The sequence below is a fragment of the Erigeron canadensis genome, chromosome 4, assembly GCF_010389155.1.
Source record: "Erigeron canadensis isolate Cc75 chromosome 4, C_canadensis_v1, whole genome shotgun sequence".
Taxonomy (NCBI): domain Eukaryota; kingdom Viridiplantae; phylum Streptophyta; class Magnoliopsida; order Asterales; family Asteraceae; genus Erigeron; species Erigeron canadensis.
In genome coordinates, this window is record NC_057764.1 from 25,336,329 (window position 1) to 25,349,549 (window position 13,221).

At 32.6% G+C, this 13,221-nt stretch overlaps 1 protein-coding gene across 1 annotated transcript; it reads left to right on the forward strand.

Annotated features, from left to right (window-relative positions):
* The first annotated feature begins 5,484 nt into the window (after window positions 1-5,484).
* LOC122595091 (homeobox-leucine zipper protein ANTHOCYANINLESS 2) lies at window positions 5,485-11,645 on the forward strand. Its single transcript, XM_043767395.1, has 9 exons — window positions 5,485-5,804; window positions 5,975-6,213; window positions 6,315-6,432; window positions 6,516-7,211; window positions 7,306-7,407; window positions 7,490-7,696; window positions 9,303-9,477; window positions 9,871-10,238; window positions 10,848-11,645. The coding sequence occupies exons 1-9, from the start codon at window positions 5,634-5,636 to the stop codon at window positions 11,229-11,231; spliced, it is 2,460 nt and encodes an 819-aa protein (XP_043623330.1). The 5' UTR covers window positions 5,485-5,633; the 3' UTR covers window positions 11,232-11,645.
* Window positions 11,646-13,221: the final 1,576 nt, after the last annotated feature.

Below are 13,221 nucleotides of genomic sequence, written 5' to 3' on the forward strand. Positions count from 1 at the left end.
TACGATTGTAATTAATTATGAAAAAATTACTTTCCTTAATTACCATGATTATAATGATAAACTGGAATTATTATTAGTCTTAGAGTTTGCATAAATCAAATATCATCAATATACACTAAAATCGTACCTGTATGATACATATTACATAGTGATGGATGGTTTTTCAAAAAGACTTAATTATAATGTAAATCAAATTTAAAGATAAAGTTAGTAAACTTTAATTATCACACTAGATTTTAGGTCCGTGTCTTATACACGTGATTTACGACATTATTAATATCAGATGCTAATTTATCATATTTTAAAATTTAATATAGTATTTTGAGTAATAAAAACTTAATATGTTATTTTGAGTAATAAAAGTCGATCTATATATCAATACTTTACATTTATATTGAAATATTTTTTAAAAAATATGTTCATCAAAGTTATTTACTGTGACATACTTAGCGATATTTGAATATCACAAAATATAATTTGTCCATCAAAGTTGTAATCTGAGACATATTTACCGATATTTGAACATTAAAAAAATCATAACAGGTTGCTATTATTTTACTTGATTTATTGTTATACATGGTGTTTACATTTTAATTTTACACTATTGGAAATAGTATCTTATATTTAAATGAAAGATATATTTATATGACAGAACATATTATATTATTGGATATTAGTTATTATTTTATTTTATATATATGAGACAAAGTGTGATAGCCAAATGTTTTAGCCGTATGGGTTCCGCCCTCAGATTTAAAATTCGTCGAAAGTATATATAAAATGACATCTCTAATGATAAGTTATAAAAATTATATGAGTGTTCTTAAATTTCATGCTATTTCTCGATGTACCGTTTTTGAGATAAAAGATTTTGAATGAATTAGAGGAATAAAATAGTTTATAGAGGAGAGAAAAAAAACGAGTGGTTAAGATTTGAGGAGAGAAAAATGAGTGGTTGAGATTTGAGGAGAGAAAAATGAGTGGTTGAGATGTTTAATGAAACGACAAGACTCGATAAACTCAAAGACACAAAAAAAAAAATTTTTTTTTTTATACTCTCACTGCGCCGCAGTGAGGTCGAGTACACCCACTGGGCCACAGTGCAAAACTTCGGACCAAAGCTAGAGGAACCTCCACTGCGCCGCAGTGGGAAGAAAGGAAATTTTGGCCGTGGGATTCCACTGCGCCACAGTGGCCCAAGACCCTGCAACATCAAACCCTGCAACATCAAACTTTGCCCATTTTAAGATTTAACCAAAACCTTCAAACCACAAACAAAATTATAAGCAAGAGAGTTAACCCGAATTGAAAGTAAGAGAGTTAACCCGAAAACATTCATATTTGTCAAATTCGTTTGATCCATGATCGACCACATAACCATATGGGTCGATTACCCATTTGACCTCTTACAACCAAACCAACTATCCTTATCAACTCCAAAAGACATGCACATGGCCATTTACAAAACATATCAAAATATGACCGATATCAACCAAAATGTACTATGAGCCAAAGTCAAGAGGGACAACTAGGTTTCTAACCAAATCATGCTATTCTTCCGAGAATAGCCAAGATACCTTCCAACTATCTACAATCCCTAGCAACTTCGTTCTCTATTCTTCAAGACAAGCAAACCTAGTTCCTTCTTCCGGAACCACCCATAATCAAAAGGGTAAACATCTGAAAGGTAAGCGAATGCTTAGTGAATATACTTGCATAATATCATATAAACGAATGAGGGCAATGCTAAAGGGACTGTTGCATATGGACTATGACACCGTCGTGTCATATCCATAATACTCACCCTTGGGCTAGGCATTACATGGATCCATATAAGCAAATGATTACAATCACAACAATTAAAACAATAACAAAAGCTCCACATGAGCCTATGGCCACCAATTAGGCCTGTAATCAAACTCAACCATAAACATGGGACTTAACGCCAAATCAATTACCACCATGGACTCACTCAATATGATTGGTAATTGACCCGACGAATATACAATATATGCAACTATACTCACCTCCTTCGCGACACAAAACAAATCAAGATAACCGCAATAGCAACAATTCAAGCTTTCAACCTATCAACATATCATAACGCACAAATAAGACATCATTCACATTTCCTAGCTATTTCACTGTATCTAAACCAACCTTTCACTAGCATTCCTAACCTTAACCCTTCCCATTAAGTCATTGAGTTGCTTACTTAACAAAATCTCATATCAACCCAAGAATTCATCATCATCATCAACATCATCATTTAGCTAGCAAAGTCACCATTTCCATATTTGGAGTTTCACTACTAACATTCTCATTATTAAAGATTTCAACATGCAACTCAATGACACCATCATAATATGCAAGAATTTTGGGGAAAAACTCATATAGACACCCACTACTAGCAAAATCCCCAATTTCACCTTACAAGAACCCTAATTCATAGAAAGGAAAAGAAATTAGGTTAAGAATTCTATACCTCAATGATGGAAGATAAAAGATTAGGGTTTTCAAATCACAAACTCTTCCCTTTTTCTTTAAATAATTCGGCCACCACCACTACTCCAACTCAAACCCTAACTTTTCAATTTCTTGATTATATAAGGTTATTGTTATGATGATTCTTGGATAAATTAGTAATATTGCATGAAGGATTTAGTTGAGGTTTCTTTGAATTAAGAAGAAATATGGAGATGAAGAAGAAAAGATGAATAACCCACAACAATGTGGCTGGCACTCCATATGGATGCCACGACCCATTTTGAATTTCTGATGATAAAACACCCGCTATCCGTTAACGTTCCAACTAAATTAACCTCATATCTAAAAATAAAATATTAGGAACTTATTTTAATGCCAAAACTACAAAAAGGGTTCATTTATAATCTTAAAATTATTGGGGTGTTACATTTAAATTAGTGAATAAAGAAGATGAGTAATTTATATAGTTCAAATAATCTTTTGAGATTAAAAAAAAAGGTTGATGCTTTAAAAGATAGTATAGATTAGTTATAGTTTTATTCTATTGGATAAATAAAAGCTATTATTCTATCAGATATATATATTAGCTATTATTATTTATTTATTATATTAAAATTAATGAGCAAAAAGTGTAAATTTGTGTTATAAAGAAAAAAGTGTAAATTATAGTCAAAATTGACTCAACTTCAAGAAATCGAGATGTGTGATTGGTCGATAAATTATCAGAGTAACCGTGTTTTAATATAATAAAAAATGTGTTAAAGGGTGATGGTAAGCGATAAATGTTTTATTTACTCCGATTTTTAAGGATGAAAAACAATTGATAGACTTAAAACATAGTCCTAAATATATGTCGAATTCTTTAAATGTTTGACAGTATTATGAGTTTTCTCTATTTTTAATCTTCACTATTTATTTATCATATAACTAGGTCTTTTACCCGCACGTTGTGCGGTTATTTAAAATAGACTACGTAAAAAGAAAACATATAGCTACACATGAATCAATGTATAATAATGCATTAAAGCATAAAAATTGTAGAAGTACATACCATCAATCTCATGAGAGATATAATTATGTGAAAATAAAGGGTATGCAACAATGAAAAATGTTATGGGTACATAACTCTTTCATCAACAACTACCTCATTAATGTTGAAAGAAGAATATTATCTCAATTTAAGATATATTTCTCTTAATAAAAACTGCACAAGGTTAACTATGACTTACAAATGCCATAATAAAATTATATAATCATAGTCGGAACAAAGCCATGCCAATAAATAATTTATTGTATAGATTAACTGATCATGGCAAGCTATTCCAGAATAGTTAGAACCATTAATTATGTTTTAAATTGCATAATTCACAATCATATCACACCAACTTTTTCTTATCGAGATCCTTTCGCATATAGTTTTACTTCCAAAAGTCCAAAATTCGTAAACTCCAGCAAATGTAAGAATGTCGAATAAACATTCAATCTTATCATTAAGTCCTTAAAAATAAAAATCGTAAGAACCATAAAGTCAAAAATATCTCAATAAACGATCGATCGAAACATCATCTAATCAAATTTAACAACCCAGTTGCCTTTCATATTGAAAATGAAAAAGAATATGAAATCAAAAGATCCATACGAATGTAAGCTCTATTTACGAAAATTAATGCTAGTTTTTTAGGAAACAAAATCAGTTTTATTGATTTCAAAATTTTATTTTGTTATGTATATTAATATATTTAATTATTTTTATCCTCATAATAAATAAATAGTGTGGAAAAAATATGGAGATGACACATATGATAAAATCATATGTGACAATATTTTAAAATAACTTAGTTTTGAAAGGGATTTTAAAACTCTCAGTTAACTACTGTTTTAATATATATATATATATATATATATATATATATATGGTATAACTTTATTTTTAGGCCCATTTTAAGCCTATCAATTATGCATATTAATCATGTTTTAGGATTTAAAATGAATCTTTGTTACGTGTTCTAACATATTAATTTGAATCATTTAAACACCTCACAAGATGAAGCATTATTTATTTATTTTAACTACATTTCCTAACATCCAATAGAAGAAAAAAAAAGTGTATCTATCAATTCTTTTGGACATTAGTTTTGAATCATTGATTTAAGAATCTCACTTGATACACATTTATTCAATAAAAGAAAGACTTGAAACACAACTTGTTTCTAAAGACAAAATCAAACTATTAAATTAACATTAACACTCATTAGTCATTATTTCACTTATTTTGTTCTATATAACCCATTAAAAGAGCTATTCCAAAAAAGAAAACCCATTTAAAGTAACTAGAACATACAAGCAATAAACACTCATCAACACATTAAAGAAATAAAGTGAAGAAAACAAAATAAATAAACCTTTTAAATTATTACATTAATATATTTTATATTTTATTAAAAAATCAAGAGAAAAGTACAAAAAAATAAGAAAAGAGAGTGAGTGTGAAAAGAGAGAAGAGTCAACCAACCGACCCTTTTTTTACTGAAAAAAAAAAAAACTTTTTTTCTGATTGTTTTTGTATTTTGTAAGGCTTCCAAGGCTCCACACACGTTATCTCTTCTTCTTCCTCTACCTCTTCTCCATATAATACCAACAATTTTCTTTTTATTTCTTTTTGTTTTGCTTTTTACAAAATATCCCTTTTTTTCTTTCTCTCTCTTTGAGCTCATGATCCAAAACCCAAAGTCAAGCATGCATATACATATACCTCATATCTATATCTATATCTATATCTATATCACTCTCTCACACACACACTTTAGGTTTTTATTTCATTTCACTTCTTCTTCTTCTTAATGACCCAAAAGCTTTAAATATTAAAAAAAGAAGAAGAGAGAATTGGGGAGATTTTAAAAATAGTAATAAAGTCACAACTCACAAGAAACCTCTCTCTCTTTTTTCCCTCTTCCCATTTTTTCCTTTTATATGCTAATGGGTTAAAAACTCATTTTTATTGTACTGTTTTATATAAAAAAAAAATTATGGGTTTTTGATTTTAGGCTATATTGGATAATGGGTATTGAAAAAGATTGAATCTTTTTAAGTGGGTTTTGGTTTTTTTGGAATATTAATTCTGGGTTTTTAATATAAGTTAGTATTTCATGAGTTTTGGGGGTTTTCTTGATAACAATCACGCCGGCGACGTTGGTGCTACCGGCGGCGGTGGTGGTGCTAGAATCGTCGCTGATATCCCTTATAATATTCGCTCCGGCACCGGTGGCCCCATGTCTCAGAAATCCATGTTTTCATCACCTGGACTTTCACTTGCACTTGTAATAAATATATAATAAATATATACATACAAACACACTCACACACACATATATATATATACACACACACATATATATTTTTGTTTTGGTTATACATACTAAAAGCACACCTTAAAACACGCATAAATGACTTCTTTTTTTTCTTTTATCACTTGTTTGTACTTTTTCAGCAAACAACTATGGAAGGTGGTGGTGGGATTAGTGAAATGGGAAGAATGCCGGAAAGTTATGACACCGTCGGTGGCGGTGGTGCACGGCGGAGCCGTGAAGATGAACATGAAAGTAGATCAGGCAGTGATAACATGGACGGTGGTGGCTCCGGTGATGATCCTGACGGCGACGACGGAAAGCCACCCAGAAAGAAAAGATACCACCGTCATACTCCTCAACAAATTCAAGAACTTGAAGCGTAAATATTCGTAACCTTTTATATATATTTATTTTTTATGAGTGGTTTATGTTTTTGAAAAAAAAAAAGTTGTGATTTTTTTTTATTGTGGGATTATTTAGATTGTTTAAAGAGTGCCCTCATCCTGATGAAAAACAAAGATTGGAGCTAAGTAAAAGATTATGTTTAGAGACTAGGCAAGTTAAATTTTGGTTCCAAAATCGACGTACCCAAATGAAAGTAAGTCGAAATTTTAGTAATTTTATGTGAAAAAGATTTGAACATTATGTTAAAAGGTTTGATTAATTTTGTTGTTTAATTAGACCCAATTAGAGCGGCATGAGAACTCGATTCTTAGGCAAGAAAACGATAAGCTACGAGCGGAGAATATGTCGATTAGGGAGGCAATGAGGAACCCGATGTGTACGAATTGTGGTGGCCCGGCTATGATAGGTGATATTTCATTAGAAGAACAACATCTTAGGATTGAAAATGCGAGGTTAAAGGACGAATTGGATCGTGTTTGTGCCCTTGCCGGAAAGTTTCTTGGCCGGCCGGTGTCTTCGATGGCTCCTCCCATGCCGAACTCGAGTTTAGAGCTCGGTGTTGGTGGGAACCATTTTGGTGGCGGTGGTGGTGGGGTTCTTAGTTCGACTACCTCGGCAATGCCTTTAGGAACACCAGATTTCGGAGTTGGAATTTCTAGTGCTTCATCGGTTTTACCGTCTTCAAGAGCTAGTAATAGTGTGATGGGGATTGATCATTCTCTTGAGCGGTCGATGTATCTTGAGCTTGCTTTAGCTGCAATGGATGAATTGGTGAAATTAGCCCAAACTGATGAGCCACTTTGGATGCGGTCTTTAGAAGGGGGTCGTGAAATTATGAACGAAAATGAGTATTCTAGAGCCATTACTCCGTGTATAGGAATCAAACCAAATGAGTACGTTTCCGAGGCCTCAAGGGAGACTGGAATGGTGATCATCAATAGCATGGCTCTTGTCGAAACACTCATGGATTCGGTAATTATATCTTGTTTACTTTTTCTAGTAATGATCACTGTTATATTATTTTCTATGTGAATTATGATCTGATTAGACAATTTTTTTTATGTAGAACAAATGGGCAGAAATGTTTCCATGTATGATTGCTAGAACTTCAACAACAGATGTGATTTCAAATGGCATGGGAGGAACAAGAAATGGTGCACTTCAATTGGTACGTTATTGGTTCAATTTCTGATCTCGTCCAATATCAAGTATTTTAAAGTAATTTTGTTAATTGAAATTTGTCCGTTTAGATGCATGCCGAGCTACAAGTTCTTTCCCCATTGGTTCCGGTCAGGGAAGTAAATTTTCTTCGGTTTTGCAAGCAACACGCAGAAGGTGTGTGGGCGGTGGTTGACGTGTCAATCGATACAATCCGAGAGAACGCACCGACTTTTATTACTTGCCGAAGGCTTCCTTCTGGTTGTGTTGTACAAGACATGCCTAATGGCTACTCCAAGGTAAATTCAATTCTACTTTTGACTCTAAAAAGTTATAAATAAATATAGTATCAATGTTTTTAGGACCTGTAGCTCAAAGTGTTATAATATATGAAACTTTCTACATAATAATGTGATTGTCGTTCCTTTTTGATAACTACCATTATTCTTGTTGATTCTGAAGTTAAAAATCGATCTGTATTGACTTTATAAGTCAAATTTTAAAGGCCTCTTTGGCATTTATGGAGTTTATCAAGTAGGTGTGCTTGGCCTTGGTCTTTAATGAGTTTGTTGACATATCTCATCACTCAAAACCTTAGAACTTGGTTAAGAAATATGAATGCTTACCTAAACATACAACTGTAAATGCACATCTTACTACTTTATAGACATAATGCATAAGTTCTGAAATACGTTCGCTTATGTATGTGTACATTTTTGGATGCACATTGGAAAATCTAACTTGCAAAATGTTCAGATTGGCTGCCTCGAGTCTATTTATAGCGTTGAGTCCCAAATGTGCAATACCACGACACTTGAAAACTTGGGTGACAGTTAGAATACTCACCTAAAAGTTTACATCTTTAGATACTTAAAGTACTTGTTTTTTCCCAAACTATCTATACCCCGTGTGATTTTCGTTCGTCTAGAAATTTATCTTTTAAATTGTGACACTCAGAATCATAAATCTTAGTTGAGAAACACAAATGCATGCATTAATGTGCAGCTATACTTGCATAGAGTACAACATCTTTCCGAACCTCTTGATTTGTGTGACGTCTTTTTCGTCTAGTGATTAATCACATAAATTGCCACACTCTTGTGGACAAGATTCATTTTCACATGAATTTTATAACACGAAAAGGAACCTTCTCAAATACTATTATATTCATCTTAGATGCTGTTTTGACTTAACGAAGCATTGGTACTCCTTAAATCAAGCATAAGAAATCTGATTTGATTATTTTATATCGTTTCTTGCAGTTTCATATTATAATATAGAATAGAAACATCTAACTACTTTATTTTCCGAGCCTTGAGACACATTTATTATTCAAATCACCTTGATCCCGATTACTTTTAATAGTTAATACCATTGTTTGTATAAAACAATTGTATTGATGTTTCTATTCCTATTTTTCTGAGTTCTTTTCTGTCTTGTAGTTGATCCTCTTTGACCATTTTCATGTCATTTTCCCCGTATTTTAATGCATAAATCGTCGTAAATATTTTTGTTAATTGCATTTTCTGGTTTACGAGAATTGGTAGCAGTTTTTTTCATGAATATATTATGTCTCTCATCGAGCCCAATTCCAGGACTTGTCTTCTACTCTGGATTTAAGTTATTAAATCTGTAAGGATTATTTAATTGCTTTTTGGTGAAAAATCACTGAACGCCGCTATAAGCACTTGTTAGATAAATAAATTAATTAATTTTTCTCCCAAGCCCATTGTTGAATAATTTACAAAGCGTGATACGTGTATCAAATGTTGCTTTCTTGATATCTAATGATATATCTCCAGCTGCATTTTATTAATACTTTATATTGAAATATGCCGGGATCAAATATTTGATATTTTTTGTCTTCCCTTTTTTGCGATCTAATGAATCATGTGTTAATTAAAGGTTACTTGGGTGGAACATGCGGAATATGATGAAAGTGCGGTTCACGAGCTTTACCGCCCATTGGTTCGTGCTGGTATGGGATTCGGTGCACAAAGATGGGTGGCTGCCCTCCAACGGCAATGTGAATGCCTTGCGATTTTGATGTCTTCTGCTGTGCCCACTAGAGATCACACTGGTAACTATTCTTTGCATGCATGTGGTTTTCGATATGTTAGTACTTTGTTCACTACACTATATACATAACTTTATGATTTTTTAATTTTTTTTCCTTAGGGAATCATGTGATTTTTTTGTCAAATTGTTCACACTTGTAAAAGTGTTAGACATGTTCACATGTGTTAAGTACAATAATTTTGCACTTATAATTGTAGGGAAGAAATGTTTGTACTTTGCATGGAATGAGAAATATAAGCAAATATAGAATTAAGCATTCTTGCACCTGTAACTCTTCAAGTGTCCAAAAATGTCAAATAAAAGAATGTACATTTAGCTAACATGTTGTAGATGCAGTACAACTTTACATACATTTGATACAACTATTTAAACATTTTTTTTATATAATTTGCAGCCATAACTGCGAGCGGGAGGAAAAGCATGTTGAAGCTAGCACAACGAATGACAGATAATTTTTGTGCCGGGGTATGTGCATCCACCGTGTATAAATGGAACAAGCTTTGCGCAAGCAACGTTGATGAAGATGTTCGTGTCATGACCCGTCAAAGCGTTGACGACCCAGGTGAACCACCCGGTATCGTTTTAAGCGCGGCTACTTCGGTTTGGTTGCCCGTGTCTCCTCAACGACTATTTGATTTCCTTCGTGACGAACGGCTAAGAAGTGAATGGGACATTTTATCGAACGGTGGACCTATGCAAGAAATGGCGCATATAGCCAAGGGCCAAGATCACGGCAACTGCGTGTCGCTTCTTCGTGCTAGCGTAATCTTTTTGACCTTTCCTTGAATTATTTTTGTGACAACTATAGGTGTAATAATATATGACTTCCTTAGCCAATATAGGACTACTTAAAAGTGGTAATATATATACAAAGGACAGGGGCAAAAGAGTAGTTTGACACATATAAAGATAAGAGTTAGAGGTCTATTTCAGATCTAACGTACAGACTGAACATTTTATTATAAAAAGTTATGTCAAGTTTTATTTTTTCATCTGAAAGAAAAATCAAAAAAGTCAAAACACATACATACACACACTGTGTGCATGTGAGAGGGGACAGTAGAGACCTTTCTAGGTTCAGACCGTACGTCACCGTTTTGGTTTTTAGGAAGTTCTCCAAAGCAGTTGACTCATTTAGATAGTGACTACACAAGGACCATTTTTTCTTTTTTTAATTTTTTCCTCTTGTTTTTATAACTTCTAATGTTTACAAAATAAAAGTTTTAACTTCTTGTAGACCATATAATTGGATATATTTGATTCTTTTTAAGGATTATTAATAAATAAGAAAGTCGATATATAGGGTCCGACACGTTGCATATATTAAAATTCAGGCTGCGTAATGTAATATGGATATCGTTTATGTTACAGGCAATGAATTCTAATCAGAGCAGTATGTTGATCCTACAAGAAACATGTATTGATGCAGCGGGGTCGTTGGTAGTGTATGCTCCGGTGGATATTCCGGCTATGCATGTTGTGATGAATGGTGGTGATTCCGCTTATGTGGCTCTTTTGCCATCAGGTTTTGCTATCGTCCCAGACGGGCCTGGTACACGTGGAGGGTCCGAGACGGATAATGGAGGAGCTGGTGGTGGTAGTACTGCTGCTGGATCTCTTTTGACTGTTGCGTTTCAGATCCTTGTTAATAGTCTTCCTACAGCTAAGCTTACGGTGGAATCAGTCGAGACAGTTAATAATTTGATATCGTGTACGGTTCAGAAGATTAAAGCGGCACTTCCGTCTGACAACTAATTTTATGGTGCTATAGGATCGGGTGAAGGAAATTATTGGGTATGATGAATCAGTATCCGTCATACGTAATAATTTTTTTTGGGTGGTGTGTGATGGGAGTGTAATGTGAATGATACTAGTTTTTTAAAAGAATTTTTGGTGAGTCAAGAACGAACCGTGCTTGTCAACCCTTGCTTTTCTGTAAGAGCAGCCAAGTCTTTGGCTTTTTTACAGCAAAGCAAAGGTGGTGGTTCGGGTATTGACTCCGTCAACCCGGTCGTGTCGGGTCTAGTTGGATTCGATAATGTGGCTATGTTGAAAGTGTGATAAGAAAGGTATTTCAGGTTTTTTTTTTTTTTGGGATAAAATTCTTGTATGAAAGGCTTACTCATGGGTTTTTGATATTATAACCAATCTTAATTTGTGGATTATTTACATTAACTGTTAAATTTTTTATGTGTAATAGATCCTTCTTCCTTTCCCTTTCTGTAAGTAATTTGATATGAACAAATGAACAGTATTGGTATATATAAGTAAGTTTGTTTTTGTCGAAGATGGCTTTCAACGTTACCTGTTTTGTACAGTTGAATTTGTTTTTCTAATTTTCACATAAGAAACAGCAAAAAGTACATACACTAGTTATGTAAATCGATCTACAATGCAATAGCTGGGTGACAGTCTGTTTTTGGCTAGAAACCGAACTGGCCGGGGAAGTTCGTGTCTCAAGGTCACAAACTGTAAAAAAAGTTTGGTTTGGTTTTATAATTTTAGTTTCGGTTATTTCTTTTTTCTTTTAAAAGTTTTTGTTTACACAACTTTAGTTTATTTAGTTACAAATTGAGTAATTAAATAAATTATTCAATTGCTAAGTAAATAATATGATAAAGAAACTAATTAAAGTGCAATTACTAATTGTATATGGTTTAGATCTATTATATTTCATCTAATATATCTACTAATATAATTGATTTTGTTTTGTATGTATATTGAAAAAGATATAAATTTCAAATATATTTAACAATTAACATATTTACCTTAGATAATAGGTTATAAAAATATAAAAAAACATAAATATTTAATATATTAAAATGTATATACTAATAGGTGTAAGAAAAATCGGATATCGTGGTTGGAATGGCTTAAAAGCCCTCTCCTTGCTCCTTAGGTTTCGGGTCTCCCTCATGGCTTTATATGGGATTGCATCAAAAACATAGCGGAATGAAAACCGGTGGCTCGGTCTCCATCTGATAAGGGTTTTTCTCGTGTCTTGAGCCACCGTAATTGACACGAGTTTTTTTCCACCCTTTTTGCAATCATCACAGTTCAAGCCATGGAAAGTATCTAGGTGTTGTTTACGTGTTTGTTGGCTCCTAGATAGCGTGATTGCTTTTGTAATTGTATTGTAATTATCTCTTGTATTTGGGGTTTCTAGTACTTTGCTAAATCATTTTTATATTTATCTACTTTGCTTTTCTAAAAAAAATACGAGTATATATTAAGCAAAAAACTAAATTGAAAAGTTCGGATTTTAGATAACCAAAATCCTGAATTTGATTTGGATTTGAGTTTCGGTTTTTACTGTTATTATCGATTTTTGGATAGTTATAAGGGTGTATGGCTTAGTTTTTTATACTTCTAGTTAAGCTTATAATGTTCAATTGAAGTAGTTACAACTTACAAGTATTTTTCGTATTCTTTTTTCCAACCAAATAGCTAAAGCTTAATAGTCCTTTTAAAGCTAAATAAGCCATTATATTCTCAAGAAGCCATTTTGTGATGATTTTCTAGCTAGCTCTTTACCAATGACTTTAAGCTTGAATACTAATAATCTAATAAGTTGATTCAAACACTACTTTATTTTACTATTAAACATAGACCAAAAAAAGCTTAATAGATAATAAGTTTATAATCTTTCAAAAAAATTAAGCAAGGGTAAATATCGTAATTTACTTCACTTGAAGCAATACGAGAAATAAAGAAGTTGAGAACTTTTTGAGTACCAATTATAATA